General features: G+C 42.5%; 1 protein-coding gene across 6 annotated transcripts in view; it reads right to left on the reverse strand.

Annotated features, from left to right (window-relative positions):
- Window positions 1–20,928, reverse strand: part of ABTB3 (ankyrin repeat and BTB domain containing 3) — a 214,551-nt gene that overhangs the window by 49,683 nt on the left and 143,940 nt on the right. For all 6 annotated transcript variants that reach the window (XM_082241166.1, XM_082241167.1, XM_082241164.1 and 3 more), the window contains exon 4: window positions 8,480–8,632. In XM_082241166.1, coding sequence (XP_082097292.1) covers window positions 8,480–8,632 — 153 coding nt within the window. The remainder of the gene's footprint in view (window positions 1–8,479; window positions 8,633–20,928) is intronic.

Below are 20,928 nucleotides of genomic sequence, written 5' to 3' on the forward strand. Positions count from 1 at the left end.
AACCCGGACTAGAGCAATGGACATTGTAAGTTTAAATTCACACTGAGCCATGAAGCTCACCACTTGACCTTGTGCTGTTTCTCAGTCTACTCAGAGGTAGCCAATGTAGTGATGCATCATTTTCATATTCATCATTTCATACTGAGCTATGGTCTGTTCCAAGAGGTGTGCTCAACATTTATATGCTTCATTCCCCATCTTTCCCCATATTTTTTTGGTGTGCAATATTTTATTGTTGTTGCAAGAAGTTATGTGATGTCAGGGGGAAAGATATGGGTATGTTGAAATCATCCATTAGCACATCAGCTAATGACTTTTATCAATGGATGACGTTCTTGTATGAAACAGCTACCACAATCAAGCAGCCCAGACAGATTACACCTCACCTCCTACACAATCCTTTCTGTCGAGACGGTTTACGTGCGAGTCATCCAGTGATGAGGCACTGAGTGGTGTGCATGTGTTGTGTGCTGGTCACAAGGACTATTCAGGTGTGTTTCAGAACAGGGGAGCCTCTTTCAGAGATTTCACCACACTAGTCTTTTGCCAAAGCCATATGACTGTGGATCAGAAACGCAACCCATGCAGTTCTAAGGAAACACACTGTCAGAAACTAATGTTCTGCCTTTTTTGCATTAAGGAAAGCTGAGATTCTCATGAATCAAAACGTTATCCAAGTTATTTGCTTAAAATGCTTCTAACACTATTTTTGCTGATGCTAGACGTTATATGCTACTGAAATGTGCCTTTTCTGCTGCTGCATTTTATTTTATTATTGCTGTTATTATGATATTGTACTTGTGACAGTTGATTTTGGTTTGTATTGTTGTAAGCCACTTTGAGCATGGAAAGGCAACATATGAATAATGTGATGATCTTGCATTCTGACCATAAGGTTTCCAGGGCAGCTTGCAAATCAAACTAGAAGCTATCAGTGCAACCCAGTTTTAAAATCTATTATACCAAAACAAACAAACAAACAAACAAACAAACAAACAAAAACAGCACAGGAACAGCAAGAATTAAATATCTGTGAATGCCTGGGGGAGAGGAGAAAAGGTGCTGCAACATTTATGGTAACCAGATGCAAAAGAGAAGAGGACACTTTCACTTTTATCTGTTGTGCAGAAGAGATGCAGCTATTAAAAGGTGCAGGACTCTTGTACTCTTTTGTATCAGGCAATTAATTAATGGATTGCCTTTTACATATATGTCTTAAGACAATTTACAATCACATCATTAAAAAACAGCTAAAATAGTTTGTTATAACCGCCATGATCATCTGGAATTAGGTTAAAAATTATGCACAATGAACACCTAAGGCAGCAACCTTTTCATCCAGCTAGAGAAGCTCGTGAAAAGAAAAATGTATTCCATTCCCCCCACCCCTGGAAAGTACAGATAGTGGGTGCCTAATGTATCTCAACCCTAGTGACCACCCTGCACATCTGGCAGAACAATCAAATGTGCATTGCTCACGTAACTGCAGGAAATCTGCACACTGTTCAAACTAAAAGGATCCCCCTTCCCAGCCACCATTAGTTGACTGAACACATGTCAGTCAGGGAAATCCCAGCAATGTGCATGAGGGCATCTACCCTGTGATTCATTGCTGTGCACTATAGAGGAGCGATCCTTAAACCCTAACTGATGTAGCGGGAATCTGTCCATGTTGTCAGAGTTCAGCTCCGGGTTTTGGAAAGGAGCAAGCTCCAGGAAAAGGTTGAAAAAGCACACAGCCACCCATCACAGCTTCTCACGTGAAAAAAAATTACTTGGAAAAAGACAGTTTTTCTATCAACACGTGCTCCCATGCCAGCACCCTCTTAAATTGTTCAGGTTGCATGGATGACAGCATAATCTCAATTCGTTTCAATTTAGGAAAGTAATTTATAATTAAACAATAAAGACTTTTGCACCAGCTTGAAGACTAAAAAATTTATTGGAGCAACATTTGTTAGTCTTTAAGAAGCTACACGACTAAGACTTTAAGAAGCTAAGACTTTGTTGTTTTTGCTGCAGCAGGCTAACACAGCTACCTCTCCTGGGATTGTGATTAGCTATTTATGCCCTGTTGTTTTAAAGTATATGTATTCTTCCTTCTTGTTTGTGATTTAAATTCCAGCGCAAAAGCAATCAAACAGATTTCCTTTGATCAAACAACAATGGCACTTGTATGCAAAAAGATAGGAGCACTTAATTCTCAACAATATCGACAGCTGAATATTTATCTTCTTTGATTAAGAAAAATCCAAAACTGGTAGCAAGATACAGTACAGCGGTACCTCGGGTCAAGAACTTAATTCGTTCTGGAGTTCTGTTCTTAACCTGAAACTGTTCTTAACCTGAGGTACCACTTTAGCTAATGGGGCCTCCCGCTGCTACCGCACTGCTGCCACACAATTTCTGTTCTCATCCTGAAGCAAAGTTCTTAACCCGAGGTACTATTTCTGGGTTAGCGGAGTCTGTAACCTGAAGCGTCTGTAACCTGAGGTACCACTGTATTTCATACAGACTAGAGCACTATTCAGACATATGAACCACTTGCATCTTAGCCTCAAACTGCTTTGCCTGCTATCTTTGCAACCCAGAGGTAACAGGACGAACTTGAAAGCATCCCCTCCGCAGAAGCACAGCTGGCAATGGTCAAAGGGAGCACTACCAACAGGCCAGATTCTGCCCACCAGGCCATGGCAGGTGGCACACCAGCCCCTAGAAAAACCTAGCAACCATCTGGAGAGCCCCAAGTTCTCCTCTCCTTGCTAAATGGCAACTGAAGGTACTCAACATGAAGGTACCCTGTCTCACAGTGTTTGCAATCCATTTACCCCAGTGGCCTCCTCTCCTGCCTGATGAAGATTTTTGTTTTTACTAATGGAAGGGGCAGAGTGCTGGGCAACAGTGGAAGGCAAGGGCGGGAAGGGAGAAAGATCCTTGCCGAAAGATCAACACTTGGCTCCCACCTACGGAGACAGGAAAAGAGATTCCAATCAGACAAAAGTTTTGTCTGGTGGGTAGAATTTCATTTTAAAGAGAGCCATATATTCATTTGTGAAATGCAAACTTATTTTTGAAGAGAATCAGGAGTAGGCTCTAAAAACAAGAGAGGGGGAAAACAGGCAGGGAGCAGGATTCCCAATAACAGCACTGGCTGAGTAGTTTAAGTCATATATTTAGGCTGCAGTCCTGTATCTACACACCCAGGAATAAGCTGCGCTGAAATCAACAGGACCTACTTTTGAGTAAGTATGTTTAACTAAAAATGCTACAAATTCGCATCTATTTGCTTTATTTTCAGTAGGGCAGCTTAGCTCAACTGCTTTGCATGCAAGTTAAGTCCCAGGATCAATTCCAGGCATGTCTGCAAATGTTCCCTGTCTGAAATCCTGGGGAGCTGCTGCCAGACAGTTCAAGCCATACTTAGCTAGATGAACCAATGGTCTGACCTATTACAAGGTGGCTTCCTATATTCTTCCTCTCTGATCTTTAAATCCCAAACAGGAAATCAGTGATTTAAACCAACACCTCCCTTCTTATTTGGGAGTTGGAGGCAATCAGCTGGAAATATGAAATGTATGCCAAGTTCCAGGAGGCTATTGCATATGCAAAGCTTGCAGTTGGTCTACAGTCATGTTGTTCAGCCTCAAGGTACACAGTACATCAGAAGACCCAGAAGGATGCAACTTTAGTGAGTGAGTGAGAGATCCAATCTCTGCAGCAGCTTTAGAGCAGACCTGGAAGTGGCTGAAAATTTGAAAAGGAAGTGGAGGGTCCCTTTGACACTGACTGCTCAACCATAGGAGGAGGGAAATTGGATCAAAGCTGAATGCTTGGCTAGCTGGGAGTTTTGTATTTTTCCTGCACCATTTCCCTTGATTCTTCCCCAAAGTTACTACAGTGGTACCTCGGGTTAAGTACTTAATTCGTTCCGGAGGTCCGTTCTTAACCTGAAACTGTTCTTAACCTGAAGCACCACTTTAGCTAATGGGGCCTCCTGCTGCCGCCGCGCCGCCAAAGCCCGATTTCTGTTCTTATCCTGAAGCAAAGTTCTTAACCTGAAGCACTATTTCTGGCTTAGTGGAGTGTGTAACCTGAAGCATATGTAACCTGAAGCATATGTAACCCGAGGTACCACTGTATTTATTTTTCTGGAGGAAATATGAAGGTACTTGTACGTTTTTCCCACTAGGGCAGTTAGTTTTGGGGGAGCAAACTAGGTCAGAGAAATGGCATGAGGTGGGTGAACTAACTACCTCTCTTCCAGTGCCGATCCAATTCAAGAGCCCCATTCATGTCTCATCCAGTTTGGCCTTGAGTAAACATGACATGTACATAATAAGAGAATAAGAGAGGAAATCATACATTCGGTAATGTTTGAAGTTGTATCTCCCATAGCATTAAGAGTTGAAGTGAACTAGGGGGGAGAAGAGACAACACTTCAATAATTCCTCATTACTGGTGTTAGACGCCAGGTTAGCAAAAGAGGATGAGATTCCCATCAGGAAACCTGTATATGACCTTGTAAGTATTCAAATCCTCTTTATCCTCTGGAATCATCCGTACCAAGGGACTGCTGTATGTTTGTCAAGGAGTTTGTTTGCAGCTACATGCTGGGTTGGTGTTTCCATACCTAATTATTGCAGCAGTCATAGCTGGAATCAGAGGATTATTCAAAATTTGGGATGAGAACAAGGACGCTCAAGGAGAGAGGCATAGGAAAAGGGTGCTGTATCTCATTAGATGGGTAACTCATTTTGTATTATTAGCTGGCTCTGAAAAGACCTCCTGCTTTCCTACTCTTTATAGCATCATTTAAGCTGGAAGCAGAACTAGCAGGAGGTAAAGCAGCAAATTTCCCTACTGCCCCAAAGTCAAGGTGCATAGTGCCCAGTAGTGGCCATGTTATTTTGAAAATACCACAAGCACCTTCCTCTTCTTTGGCAATACCAAAACAATAATGATACATGAAGGCTGCAATCGTGGGAGCAAGCCCCAACTGAACTTTCTTCTGAGGCCGTGGACGCAGGAGCGGAATCACTGAAACACAGTGCCCAAAACCTCCACCTCCCTGAGATGCTCCAGGATCTGATACTGTGTTTAACAGTATCAAAAGCCACTGAGTGATTGAGAAGAACGAGCAGAGACACACTCCCATCCCATCTCTCTCACAACAAATGTCATCAACCAGAATGACCAAGGCAGTTTCAGTGCCATGACCAGGCCTGAAGCCAGACTGAAATGGATCCTAGTACAGATCCTAGAACTTAATTTGTTACGGAGGTCTGTTCTTAACCTGAAACTGTTCTTAACCTGAGGTATCACTTTAGCTAATGGGGCCTCCTGCTGCCGCCGTACCACCAGAGCATGATTTCTGTTCTCAACCTGAAGCAAAGTTCTTAACCTGAGGTATTATTTCTGGGTTAGAGGAGTCTGTAACCTGAAGCGTCTGTAACCCGAGGTACCACTGTAATCAGTTTCCTCCAAGCATGCCTGAAGCCAGACCACCAATACCACATACTCACAACACCTTGCCCACAAAGGGAACATTCACCATTGGGCAATAGTCATTTAGCATTTCATGGTCCAGGGAGCTCTTCTTAAGGAGAAGCTCTGACAAGTTCTTTCCCATCACTTATCATCTGATTTTTGTAGCTGGAGATGCCAGGGACAGAACCTTCTTTATACAAACATGTGTTCTGCCAATGAGTTATAATCCAGCACCCTCTTTGCATCTGGTGGGCCACTATGAGAAAGAGGTTGCTGGGTTAGACGGAGCTTTGAGGCAAAAAAACAACAAACCAGTTGGACTTGGAGCTTTAAAGTGCACCTAGAAATGTGGCACAAAAGTTTGCATTGCATATATGTTTCTCTTGAGCAGACAGAGACAGGACTAACTTGCATCCTGCACTTCTAGAAAAATTTCTATGGGTTCTTGTTGTCCCTTATACCACAGCCTTATTGTCTTGCCCAAACCTACCTGAAGGGCAAATTCTGTTAAATACTGTTTAATACTATGTAAGATATGTGTATTTATGTGTGTATGTCTACACACATGAATATATATTACCCTAAGTGTGTGTTTGTGCACATGTGCACATGTATATATATATATATAGAGAGAGAGAGAGAGTCATTTTTCATAGTTGATCTCTGTAATATTTTTTGCTTTGATGCTTCTAGCGATGACCTGAAACACACTTGGTCTTATTACTTCTTAAATTGCTTTTGCCCCTATTCCTCAAGTATTTGCTCTCTGATAACAGAAATCTGGCCTCTTGGCTATGTTGTGGCAATATATATATATAGACAAATTTATCATGTCTTTATGTGAAAATGATAATGCTGTGTCACTGGCTCCTAGCGCTAATAAATCTTTGTTCTTTTCTTCCGCTGCAAGCTACTACTGGAGCTACAATTTACTTTACACATTATTGGGGGGGGGGGTGCTACCACTTTTTTGCAAGTTCATCCTACTACCCAACTACACCAGTGGGTGTGATACAGCTGCTCTGGGAAGAGAAGGCAAGATCCAATTCACTCAAATTCACATTTGAAGCAAAAGTGGAGAAAATGCTGAGTGATCCTTAATATGTGGGGGGGGGGGATATTTGTTTAGCCCTAAGCACTTATTGAGAAGCAGCAAGTCTCAATATCAATTGCTGGGGAACAACAGTGGGAGAGTGCTCTTGCCTTCATATCCTGTTTTGTGGGTTTACAATAGGCATCTGGTAGGCCAGTGTGATAAACAGGATGCTGGATTCAGGACTGGCCCAAGACACTGCAATGCCTAAGGCGAAGGACAACATGCCACCCCCATTTCACATAAAAGAAGCTGACAGAACTGCAAGTCCATTCTTATTTTAACACTGGCATCCTCCTGGGGGCAGCAGCCTAGTTTAGGGGGCAGAGGCAGGCCGCTTCCCAACACCTTGCACCACGCCCTGCTTCCCTTCTGTTACCTGAGGCAGCCACCTCAGTCTATGCCTAATGATAGGGCTGGCCCTGAGGCTGGACTAGATAAGCCTTCAGTTTGATCAAACAGAGGTATGTTATTATGCTCAGTGAAATACACGTAAGTGTGTAATAAGCGGGGTAGCAAAAACCTGTCCATAACACAATCACACTCCTGTGGAAGACAGGACTGCCTGGCACCGTGCTCTGGTTCATGCGGTCACAAAGAGTCGGACACGACTAAACAACAACAACAACACAATCACCAGGGCAAAGTTACAAAAATAAGAGGAAGGCATACAGAAACATGTCTATCTCTTCCTTGGAGATTTAACATACAAAAAAGGGGCAACTCATTAATCTGGCTCATTAATAAGGGGCTTCTGATAAATTAATCAGTGATGTCATTTCCCCATAAGCTACTACCATGCACAGTCTCTCGTGGTTCTAAACAATCTGAGATGCATAGACTTATTTTTGCATTGCAGCAAGTAACATCAGACCCTGCCAACACAGCGGCTGCTGTCTCAAGGGATATACATATAATCCTTTCCACATATAAGAAGGTAGTCTTTTATAACTCACTGTGAAGCTGCTGAAAATAAATGATGATGATGATGATGATGATAATATGCACACATGGGTTTGAATCTACTGGTCTCTGAGGAATAGCCCAAGGACTGTCAGCTTCACTCTCCTCTGAAGCTACTAAGAAACTAGATGACGAATTTCTGCCTTTACAGGCTCATAATGCCAAAGCATAAGTCATTCCATATAAAAAGCGAATCTAAATAAAATCTCCCGCAATGAAGGATACATCAAAACCCAACACTTTTGTACCTTCACATACATGAGCACAATGGCAACAAGCTCTTTAAAAATACAAAATGTATGCATAACTTACATATTGACAGCGGCATTTGGAAATCACTAGCTGCAATACCGCTGCATACTTTTTCTATTTTAAAAATATGCAATGCAACCTCTTAGCAACCTCTTTTCCAGAAACAGAAATTCAGCATGAAAAACAGAAATCTTACAGCAGGAGCTGGAAGTACTTCTCAGTGAAAAATATGCTATTTAAACCATGGCTGCTGCAAAGAAGGGGAAGATGCCTTTTAGATAACACCTCTGAATTTTGCAAAGGAACACAGCAAGACCGAGCTAATTAGGTGAGCACTTCACTCTCTCATTACGGAAACAGCATCTGATGGCTAAGAAGGGGAAATACAAACAGAATTCAAAAGAAAAGGCTTAGGGGGCTTGATCTAGCTATTTAAACATGCAGGCACATAAGCCTTGCAGATTCCAAAACTGGCTCAACGTCCATGTGAAGGAAATACAGTTGTTTTTTTTTTAAAAAAGCGAAATGGTAAGGGGGCGGGGGAGATTAGAAAGCAACTTGCAAATCAGCAGATAGAATATGTAACTGAACCCTTGCTCAGCTTGTTAAACCACAGCAATGTCTTTAACGAATCACATTGAGGTTGGGGGTTTTTTGGGTTGGTTTTTTTTTGCACAGACTTACTTTAACTGCCGAGGTTCACAGTCAACTCCTGGTAGCAATAGCCTGGCCGCTTGCCGTACATCATCACTGTCCAGGGAGAAACTGCGACGGTGCCCTGCGTGAGCCAGAGCCACTCTGATCCATTCCATCAGAGGTGGCAGCACAATGAACGGCCTACGAAGAACAAGACAAAGAAGCTATTTTTCCTCCCATTGCAGTATATTGTGTGCTGCGTAGAATATTTCTTACCTGCCCTTCAACGTTGTTACAATAATATAATCAAACAGTTATAAAAAGGGGAAGTTAAACAGTTTACAATTATAAAAACAAGTGAAACAGTAAAAACCTTACGAACCCAAACAGAACAGTATAGATTCAACAAAAGAAGTAGGTTTCACCGAACAAAACATCTTAAAAGCCAGGGTAATGATATCCATATCTATACTAGAGGCAATGAAAATTAGTGCAGAGAATTTGTAAGGAACTGTAATTGGAAGGGTTGAATTGGCTTCGCTAAGACAGCAAGTCCCCAAACTCACAGGTCAGTGCTCTTTTCTAGAACATATACATTGCGGGGAGAGATTTGCACGCTTCTGTGTCAACCTGAGTCTTATTAAAACCTTCAGACCCACAGTCACAATGAAAACGGCCACCAGATTTCTTTAAAATCACTATAAAGTACCTTTTTGCCAAAGCTCTATCTGCCCAACCCCAGATCAAAACGGAGTGAGAGGGAAGATCATTCACTCCCCCTTCTTGAATAAAAGGCAACAGAAGCTTTAAAAATGACATTATGAAATTTTAATTTCAAAACTAGTGTAATGCCAAACCTGGTCCAGAATATGATTGAACTTAAGTCTGCCCAATATTAAAAATACATTTAAATTACCAAGAAGGATGACCCTGTTACAGTTTTCATGAAAAACCAGTATGTTTCTTTTCAGGCTGCTATCAAGAGAATGTTTTTCAGGATGACAACCACTGATTCTGAGCCGGAAGATCCAGGAATCTAATGGGGTCTCCTACTGTAATTCTAACATTGTAGCATGCCCAGTGCCTTGCAGGAAGGTGAGCACTTCCGACTTTCATCATGAAAAGAGCATCTGATGCCTGTGTAGAAATCTACTGGTGAAATGAACATACAGGATAAATAATGCAGTTTGGGAAACCCAGTAGAAAGCTTGCTGTGTGCACACAAAACTATGCATACACCTGAATGGTCTCTCCCATTATAGGTAGCAATGCAACTGAAGTTTGGAATTGGGGTGTTTGGAGAATTAACTTCATCAGTTTGAAATATCTGGCCTAACTATGAGCTGAGCCCAAACTTCTTACTCTATTTTCCTACCACTGCAGCTCTTGAAACTTATTTATTTTGTTTTTATTTATTTTATTGATTTCTTACATTTATATCTCATAAAAAGAGACATATTTGATACCACTTTAGAACAATTCCACTCCACACTGCAATCCTTTGTTGTCATCTTTATTTTCAAGCAGTTGCAGTGCGAAAACCTCATAGATACAAGGAGAAAATAGGGCAGATTTCCTTCCCCCTTATTTTCAAGAGTTATATATGATCACTGCAGCCATTCAAAATAATAAGAAAGCTTTCAAGAAACTCCCATTCAACCCACCATGGCTTGTTCAAAACCATTCTCAGTCAATTCTGCTCATAATCACCAGCCTCAGTCACCCTGAAGGATTCATTTTTTATTCAGATTCTCTGGTATGCCCATCTTATTTTGAATTCTTAGTTTCTCAGCTCATCACAGCTCTTGGTCTATTCAATTTTTTCCCCTTTTTGTATGAAAGGTGTTCTGAACCTGGCTGGGTGCCCTATCCCACAAGCCTCCCCTCATAATAATTACCCTTGCATACTTTAAACTGACTAGACCAGGTTTTGTTTTCTGAGCCAGCAAAGGAAGAGCGGAGCACTTATTTTCTCATCCTGCTCCAGCCAGGTGTAGATTTATCATTTCCCTACAAAAAAACATCACCAGGAGGTTGGGGAGAGTCACAGGTTGCCTCAGGCAATCTTCTTTGTAGTCTAGGCCAGTGTTTCCCAACCTTTTTTGGGCAAAGGCACACTTGTCTCATGAAAAAAATCTCGAGGCACACCACGTTACAGCCCCGTGACGTCAGCGCGCAGCGTCACGCCAGGAGGGACGCACGAAGGAGGGGGGAGGGCGAGCGGAGGCAGCGGCGAGCCCCGTTCCTCCCCATCCGCCCCTTTCCGTGCAAGGAGCGCAAACAGGTGTGAGAAGGGGGTCAAACCTGCGGGCCGGCGCCGGGGAACCTCCAAGCTTTGGGGGTGGGGGAGGCAGCAAAGCGAGGCAGGAAGGAGAGCGCGGCTTGGCTGGGTGAGCTTTGGCAGGGGCAGGGAATGAGAGCTGCGAGGCGGGCGCTGCGGACGGAGGCGCTGCCCGCCGAGCTCGCAGGCAGCCAGGCAGGCAGACGGCGAGAGCCCCGCGCTGGGCGGCCTCTCCTCGCCGCCGCCGCTCCGCATCTCGCCGTCCGACTCACCCGCCTCCCTCCGGGGACGGCGCCCCAATCGAAAATTTGACTTTTAAAAAAAAATCTTTTGAATTTTTTAATTTTTCCCACGGCACACCAGGCAACATCTCGCGGCACACTAGTGTGCTGCGGAACAGTGGTTGAAAAACACTGGTCTAGGCTAAAGGGTGCTCCTCTTGCCCCACATACACAAACCGAAGACAAAGATGCAGAGTTCTGGGGAAAGGTGTGCTCAGGTTTATGACACAATGTGTACAAAAATGATGACCTCACTAGGCTTCTTACAGGTATTGCTTGGTATAACATTTCAGAAAAGGAAAATGTGTGTAAGGACAAAGGGGGATTACCCCACACAGAAAGCAACTGCAGTTTTGGATGACCTGAACTGGGAAGATGAGGATGGCAAAACAGCGGATTACACCAGTTGCTAGCAAGAAGTGTCACTATGATGGTCTTGGTGAGCTTTCACTTTGGTTCTTTGTCTCTCATTGTTTTCTAAGGCAGAAGCAGCAGAAAGCTACATTGCTGAAAGGACCATTTTTGCCACCAAGTGGCTGAGCTCCTGTGATGCTATGGGATGTTCATAAACATTCAATATGCTGCCCATCTTCAAAGTTTGAAAAATAGCCACCCCCACCCCCACACAAACCAAGGGTTGCCATCCTTTTTGGACTACCAAACACATTTTGAATTGTGAAAGAGTGCTGGAGGTGCCAGTCACAAAATGGCAGCCATGAAGAGGGTGAGGCATAAAACAAAATCAGAAGGACACCCCCCCCCCCGCGCGCAGTAGCTGGGGAAACCAAGTCAGATGGTTGGAGTACAAATATCATCATCATCTTCATGTTTACCATAAGAAGTCAGCTAGGTTCTGTTGGTCTTGATTATGGTGATCTCACGAATACACACAAACACTGCTGCTGCTGCTGCTGCTGTCTAATAACAGCAGGAAGAATTCCTCAAAACTAGGAAAAACATACAAGGTAACCTCACCACCCCCACATAAATCACTTAGAAGTTATCTGCACAGATTGCCCCATAACTTTCTTTCTAGGAGGGCTACAGACTTACTGGAAAAGAAAAAAGCTCAAGTTTCTGGAGCACCTGCTCAGGGCATGATGGGAAGCATTCACAGGCACCTTAAACTATGCATGGCTTTTAAAAAAATCTGCAAGATTATTTATCACCTGCTGAATGTCTATCACTACTCCATACTCACTATATATAGCTTTAGAGGCCTATAGGCAGCCCAAAAACCTAGCTACCAATCCAAAGTGGACTGACAGGGAAGTACTCTTCTGTCTTCCATGATTGCTCCATGAGCAACTTAATCTACATTGACAGTAGTGGTGGTCAGTGCTGGGAAGAGTGCCTTTAGGAATACAGTTTCTGATGGAGATATGATTTGGGGAGAGAAGTCCCTTGGTCCACCACAGAGCCTCTGATTAGTATGTATGCTTCCAGCCAAAAAGACAGGCAGGACACGTTTGGTATGATATTTAAAGCATGCAATCAAAGAAATGCATAAATGATAGATGAACAAGCAGCTAGAACAAGGCTTGGGGGACAGAAGAGAGAAGTAAAGGGAGAAAGCGTAGACTCTCTAGGCACAAAAAGGAAGATATATAGATTTCAAGATATTGACATTTTATTCCAACTGAAGCAACAATGATAAATAAATAAAGCTTTCAGTGCAATCCTATGCATGTCTGCTGGGACATATTCACAGGTAAGAACACAGGATATCTCAGTGCAACGTCCAGTGTTGACAATGGAATTATTTCCCCAGGCGAAAGACCAAAGTCTATGCAAGTATCACAGGAGTCTTTTGGAAAGCATATCTGCTCCATGACATCACCGATAACGAGCAGCGCAACTGATTTCTTCATGCCTGTACCATATTGTGGTATTGTGGCCATCTCAAATTCTGGGGTAAGACTTCCTTGGGGGCACAAGACACTTGAAGAGAATACATGAAGGTCCAGAGCAGGATCCAGTCCTTAGGGAGATGGAGCATTCCTCCCTGTCAGGATCCACTTTTACTTGGATTTCAAACTGGAGGAGGCATCCTCTGCTGAGGTAGAGCAGGATACTGAGGAGTCGGTGTCTACAGAGACAAGGCCAAAAGCTGATCCCTCAGATGACAACACACACATCCTGAAGCTCCAATAGCATGGATCTCAATGCTCTGTGTCTAGGAAGAGGGTTAAACCGGGAATGAGGTGTTCAAACAACTCCCAACATCCTGAAGAAACTACAGTTCCCAGTATTCTTTGGGAGAAGCCATGATTGTTTAAAGTGATACGATACTGTTTAAAATGTATTGTGCAGTTGTGGCCATGGTTAGGATAGCTATGCTGGCCATTTCTTTTTCTAGATTAAAAAGCCTCAAATATGGTACCCATTCATTTTGGGCAAGATGAAAATTTTATAGGCACAATGTGAAGAAATACAATTGCACTGCAACCTCCTTTCAGACTTTGCCTCAAGACTTCTGCTGGACTTGCTGCTGAGATGAAACTGTCAAACAGCTTCTCCGGGCTTTGGCTTCGGAAGATCAGTGTTAGCTCTCAGGAAAATCCTCTCTCTGCAGACTTTGCATTTCCCTTCTTATGTGCTGGAACACACAGCATTGAGCCTTTTTATTTCTTCTTTTTTTAAAAGGGTCGGCAACAAAGCTATGCTCTGCCCATGCAACATGACTGATGCTCAACCATTAAGAAATTGTTGTTATTTAGTCGTTTAGTCATGTCCGACTCTTCGTGACCCCATGAACCAGAGAACACCAGGCACTCATGCTGGTAGCTTCGAGAACACTGTCCAACCATCTCGTCCTCTGTCATCTCCTTCTCCTTGTGCCCTCCATCTTTCCCAACATCAGGGTCTTTTAATAAATAAAATTATGTAATTTTGCTCTGTTGTTTCTGAATCAGGACTACCTTGAAGATGTGAAATTTGAACTGACCAAATTTCTCCTCCATTCCTGCTGTCTATCCTGACTGATAGCAGCTCTCTAGGGTCTAGGGCATAGTTCTTTCACATCAGCTGTTACCTAAGCTCGTTTTAACTGGAGATACCAGGACCTGAACTTGGGATGTTCTGCATGCAGAGCATTTACTCTGGCACTATGCTATGCTCCCTCTGCCCTTACAACAACAAAAAACCAGTAAAACCACAGGAAGCAGCACAGCACAGCAGAGAAGAATAAGCAGAATCAATAAAATCAACTAATTTAAATGAGATACGTTGATATACTGTTAGACCCAGGCAAATGAAAAGATATTCCCCTGGGGCCAGAAAGATACCAGCTTTGGCACTAGGCAAACCTTCCTAAGGGAGGGCATTCCACAAGCAACCCACCCAGAGCTTGATAAACCTCCTGTTTTTGCTGCCAATCTCGTATAACAAAAGCAGTGGGGTTATCAAACAGTTGTGGGTGGCATGGTGGGATAATGGCACTTACCTGACCTCCTTCCAACTGAGTTGCTGCTGCATATCAGGGTGGATAAGGAGGGGTGAGGTGGTGGTGAGGTGCAAACACTCTGGCCGGTGCACAGAGTGGCTTTCATTGGCACATTTGCATCATGCTGTCCCCACTGCCACCTCCCTCCTCTGTCCCAGAATACAATTGAGACTCAGTCAGAGGGAGGTATAGGGAAGCAGCACAGCCCCACCAAGCCATTGGCTTACTGGTTGTCAAACTTTGAATCCATGGCTGGTGGGTTGTGGTCTGACACATAGGTTGTGTGAGTCACAAATTGTGCAGGACTGAATTATATGTGAAATGTCTTGATTGGGTAGAATCAACATGGAGCACCAACAGGGATTTCTTTAAATGTTTGTGTAATCTTGTGAAGAAAATAAGGAAGGCAAAATTAAAGCGGTGCAGTAATTTGAAAGGCAGTAGGATAAAAATAAACTAGAGATCGCTTTCTGTGGGATAACACTGTAATCCAACACTGCATTAGCAGCATGCATTAATTGGTTTCTCTTCACTACACAACTGAACTTACAACCAGAAAAGTTTAGTTGCTCTAAATGATTGCATTAAAAAAAGTTATTTTTAAAGCACTTTACGTATTAATTAGGAGCTCTGTATAAAATAACCATATATAATCTCTTAAAAAGCTAAACAATATAAACATTAAAAATGTAAGTACTGTAAACAAAATGCTAAGCTTCTAAAATATCTGTGAATGTATTTCTGTGAGTGGTTTTTAGGATGCATCCAAAATAGGAAAGGAGAAATGTTGATCCATTGAAAATCTGAAAGGCAGCCTGCCCCTGGCTGTGAACACCAAAGCATCAGTGAGTGCAGGACTAATACCAATCATGCAAGTGGCAAAGTGATATCTCAATGATGGTGACACCTAAGAGGTCCCTCCATTTTTCTTTTCTCTCCCAGGCTCCAAAATCCTGCCTTAATGGTACATAGTCACCACTAAAAAGCCACTGAAAATGGAAGGAGGGCAATGGCCAGAGAGAGGAACACATCAAGATTTTCTCTTCTAGGTGACCATATAAAAATTCAGAAATTTGATGCTAATGGTTGCTAAAAGCCCCTACCACAAATTTTAGATGTGTTGAAAATGACATATTTCAAAAGCTGCAAGTTTTGTGTGTCGAGGTCCCCAGGGCCACCCCAATAACTGCGGTCATGTAGTCTCGCAATCTGGGGGACCGGGTTCGCGTCTCCGCTCCTCCACATGCAGCTGCTGGGTGACCTTGGGCCAGTCACACTTCTGTGAAGTCTCTCAGCCCCACTCACCTCACAGAGTGTTTGTTGTGGGGGAGGAAGGGAAAGGAGAATGTTAGCCGCTTTGAGACTCCTTAAAGGGAGTGAAAGGCGGGATATCAAATCCAAACTCTTCTTCTTCTTCTTCTTCTTCTTCTTCTTCTTCTTCTTCTTCTTCTTCTTGAGTCTTATTCTCATCTGTCTTGAGAACTCATGAGTGCATGTGTTCACAAAAGCACAATATCATTTTTAAACAATTAAAGTAAATAAAACACAAACTTGTACCTCTTTTACCAGATATATGGTTTTGTAAAAATAAACCCAAACCCAAACATGCTCAATAGAGCACAAAAGGTGGCAAGTCCCAGGATCTGGAGTTTCTCCATTCCTTCTTGTAGCTCAAATTTCAGAGCAAAAAAACGACCCAATTGGGCATATCCCACATAGCTATTCACTGTGATATACAGTGTGTTCCACTCTCTGTTTCCTGACATCGTTAAGAGACTTGAAACCTCTTTCTTATTTTATGCCTTCTCAAGCAAATAATGAACCTGTAACGTTAAAGGTGGGGGGGGGGGAGAGAGTTGAAAAATAGAGTACTAAAGAAGGATGAAAAATGTGACCCCAATGTCTAATATGCTGCGGGGGTGGGGTATTGCATCTGGGGCTATACCTGTAATTTGTTTAGCAAGTCTGAGCCTGTAAGAATTAATCAGGTGTGTGCGTTTTTTGTTTATACTTATAAACTGCAAGATTTATAACGTTCATGCACTTCCCTTATTCAACAAGCAAGGCATTAAAGCTACCCAAAAGGAAGAGCTGAAAGGCTGTGGGAAATGTTTGCCAACTGGAAAAAAATAAACATTTCTCAGAAAAAAAGATTTACAGTCTCACACAGCATTTTTTTTAAACCTGACTGATAGGGGAAATAAAAAAAAGGTGGCCATATGCCCTATTTTACAGAAGACACTCCTCTGTTTGAAGGCCTGTCTGCGGCAGGCCTGGTTTAAAGATAATGAACCCTAAGGAGGGGAAGCAGGGGCCTTTAAGTGGTCCATGAAAAGTTAGCACTTAGCCTGAAAACTGAGCAGGTACACAATGCACCAGATCACAAGCCTTTCCCACTGCGGTAAGATGCATTGTTTTCCTATTTGAATTGCAGGAATTATTTCTAGATTTGCACATAAACATATTAGCATATGATAAATTTCCAGCAAATTGCACCTGAGGGATTCCGGCCTCAGTAGGAAAAAAAAGATTCTCAACTTCTGGTATATGTGAAAGTGGCAGATAGATGGTGAAAAGGCAGGAAGTGAAGTTGAGGATAACAGACTGGGAGAGGAGAGGAAAGCTCCCAGATGAGAGCTGGGGGGGGGTCCTGTCCATTTTCAGTGGGGGTCAGAAATAAGAGCTACCTATGGATAGACAGGGTCCGTATAGTAAAAGCTATGGTTTTCCCAGTAGTGATGTATGGAAGTGAGAGCTGGACCATAAAGAAGGCTGATCGCAGAAGAATTGATGCTTTTGAATTATGGTGCTGGAGGAGACTCTTGAGAGTCCCGTGGACTGCAAGAAGATCAAACCTCTCCATTCTTAAGGAAATCAGCCCTGAGTGCTCACTGGAAGGACAGATCGTGAAGCTGAGGCTCCAATATTTTGGCCACCTCATGAGAAGAGAAGACTCCCTGGAAAAGACCCTGATGTTGGGAAAGATGGAGGGCACAATGAGAAGGGGACGACAGAGGACGAGATGGTTGGATAGTGTTCTCGAAGCTACCAGCATGAGTTTGACCAAACTGTGGGAGGCAGTGGAAGACAGGAGTGCCTGGCGTGCTCTGGTCCATGGGGTCATGAAGAGTTGGACACGACTAAACGACTAAACAACAACAACATGGATAGACAGAATATTTTGTTGCTGTGCACTGTTTTTGTAACTTAGACATCCCACTGCTCCTCTCCTATTTTATGCTGTTGCTATTATGAGAACATGTATCTTATTATGTTTCCTTATTATTATTATAGTAGTATTTATAGAACTGCTTTGATTTTTATGTTGTACAGATATTATGCCACCTGCGGAAATTTGTGTTCTGTGTTGTAAGCCACCCTGTGGTCTTTGCACAAAAGGGGTCATATCAATTTAATAAAGAAATAATTGTTTTGTTTTATAAGCATCTGTGCTTATGGAAATTTCCTATGTACAACAATAGTTATAACTACTGCAGACATGTGCTATGACACCTAGTCAGGAAACAACTGATAGGAGCCAGCAATATTAGCGATATATTCCCAGAGTTTTAAAACAAAAAAATAGGCCATGCACAAAGCCCTCTGGTGGTTTATCGTTAATTTAATGTGTCTTCATTCCCACCGCCCCAACTCCATCTCCTGTTGCCCTTTTACTTCTTAACAGGTCCCACTATACATTGGCAGGAAAACACATATGCAAAATGAGACTACACCTGCTATAACATTCAACAATATGAGACAAACACACACAAGTCAGACTGGAAATTAAAAGGCAGGGTAGGGAATGGGGATGGTGGACAGACTCTTTCAAATCATTTAAGGCTTCAAGGGAAAAAGAAAAGTTGGGGGAGACAGCAGAAATGTTAAAATGAATTTTTCACCCTAAGGCCATAGGATGAACCCCAAAAAAACAGCCCAAACATCAGAGAGGAATTCCAGTATGCTGCCAAATAAAATTAATGTGGATTCCAAGACAGTTAAAACTACACTTTCAGTCAGAATAATAGGAAAAGAAAGTTGTTGTACAGCAAGTTTGGGGGCAATGATAAGGGTCGTGCCAATATAGTTGGCAGGCGAGGTGCTACCAAGGAAAGGAAGCCCACACAAATTAGCAAGCAGAGACAATGTGCCAACCAGCTCTGGCAAGGAACCCCCAACAATCAACGTAGCACCTCTACTGAGTTAGCACACTGAAGAAGGAGGAAGCATGCCACTGAATTTGATTTAGTCCTGCTGATCCTGTTGGGACTATAAAAAGTGGCTTCAGGTGTAAAGCAACAGTATGCATTTAAAGATAAATGTAGGTAGGCCCAGAAAAGGAGGGCTGACTTATACATTTTGTTTAATATCCAGAAAACCCATAGGACATAATGCTCAGAAATAAACTATGTCAGTAGGGAACACCACAATGTGGGAGCAGTAGAGAACAGGAGTGCTGCCACACTCACTTTCCTCACCCCAGCAGTGATACCATTTGCTCAAAAGGGCGGAGCAGCAAGACTGAGAAGACACTACCCCCACTTCCTGAAATGTGGCTGTTATTTTTTTTGGGGGGGGGTATATCAAATTTACAAGCACACACAGAATGGAGAGAAACAAAACCAATAGCAGACTTGAAAGGCTGAGAGGGTGTAGATTATTTGGCGGTAAACACTCCCAGATCCTTATGAACTTGTATGGATACTGAAAAATACAATGCTACAGCACCTCAGCAGTGATATTCTCCCTGGTATGGCCAAAGCGTAAAAACGGGTGTGGCTTTATTTTTAAGGACACATTTGGGAAGCCACAAAACCTTTTTGCATTACTTAAAGGAGGGAACCTGTTGAAGTGCTCAGCAAAATAGTTATTCTTCCTCTCCTTCCTCCTAAGGCTGACACATCTTGGAGGGCATTGAGGGAGCACAAAAGTCAGGGGGAAATATGTTTGTTTATTTTTTTGTTTTAAATGGATAAAATTGGGGTGATAAATTGTTGACATCACAGCAGAGGCCCTGTCAAAAAAATTTTTTTTAATGACAAATTTGGAAGGAGAATTTGGGGAGCACAAACAATATGAGGGGTGCATGTGATAGATGGAATAGCCGTCCCTGCAATAGATTTTTGCTATTCATGCTCCACCATTTAAATAATCTGCACAACTGTGCTCTTATTTTTAAGATTCTGTCTGAGGGTGGAGGGTTGGCACAAGAAATTTTGGTACCTAAGGTGAACCACAAAATGGCGCCCCCTCCCTGTCAGAGAATGATGATCTATATCAGGAACAAGCAGGGAATAAAGATCTACTGTACATCGAGGTCTGTTGTTCCTGTCGATTCTGACGGCTAAGGCTGTCATCTCACTTTGCCTCATGGGTGGGCCGGCCCTGGGAAGAGGTGTGTCTGTTTATAAAGCAGTGTGTATAAAGCAGGGAAGCCACTTACAGTGACAACATCCAAGGACATCTCACTTTGAATTACAGAGGGTCAAATTTAGAAAGCCAAGATAAAACAGCCAGGGAATGAGAAACAATCTAACTCTTTCCATTATAAACAAAACAAAATGCAAATATGAGAGCAAAGTTAATAAGAATAGAGAAAAACACCTGGAAGTCAGATAAGATAAAGCAAAATGCTTAGAAAAAAAGTGACTAAGAATAATTTCATTTTTCTTTCAAGCATCAGAGAGAGGGAGAGGGAGATTCACAAGGGGAAATGCTTCCAATAAATCACACACTAAAAAGGATGACTTACAGTAGGGAATACCACCAGTTATCCCTTTGGTGGAAATTAAAATACAAAAGAAAACTTTTGAAAGCCACATTAACCAATTGCTTTTGTGAGGCAGCATGAAAACTGGAACAGAAAAAGCAGATTACATAACTCAGTCCATGGAAAGATCTGGGCCTCTATAATATCCTTTGCGCTTGAGATTTCTGTTGCTAAACACCACAGCACATCTGATTAGGCAGCAGAAGGTATCTTTGTTCCTTCCAAAGCCAACCACAAGGTCCTGGCAACAATACAGAAAGCTTACTCTGGCCTTTACCACATTACCACAGTTCCTAAAGTGGTTTTCCAGGGAAAGAGAATTTGTCAAACAGGGCTTAAAAAGGAACAGACCTTTGTCTGATTTCAATACAGTCCAACTGCTTCAAGAATACTAACAATTTAATAAGTGCAGCAGCGTAACTAAATTAGGGGATGGGGCAGTTGTTGACAAATGTCAAAACTAGCCTGCATTTTATTACCTTTTATTATTTTTATTCCTTATTATTATTTTCATGTTATTTGAAATGTGCATAAGTGTAAAGGAATGAGAATAGACAAACTAAGATTCATTATTGAAAGCAGGGATGGGAAAATATAATATATACAACTAAACATGACCTTGTGTGAATCACCATTAATTCTCCTTGCCTGCTTGTCACATTGTTCTATGCACCTGGCTATATATACCCTAAGTTCTGTTCCATTCTTTGTAAAGGTGCC

This window comes from Podarcis vaucheri (genome assembly GCF_965113315.1).
Source record: "Podarcis vaucheri genome assembly, chromosome: 10".
In the NCBI taxonomy this organism is placed as follows: Eukaryota; Metazoa; Chordata; class Lepidosauria; order Squamata; family Lacertidae; genus Podarcis; species Podarcis vaucheri.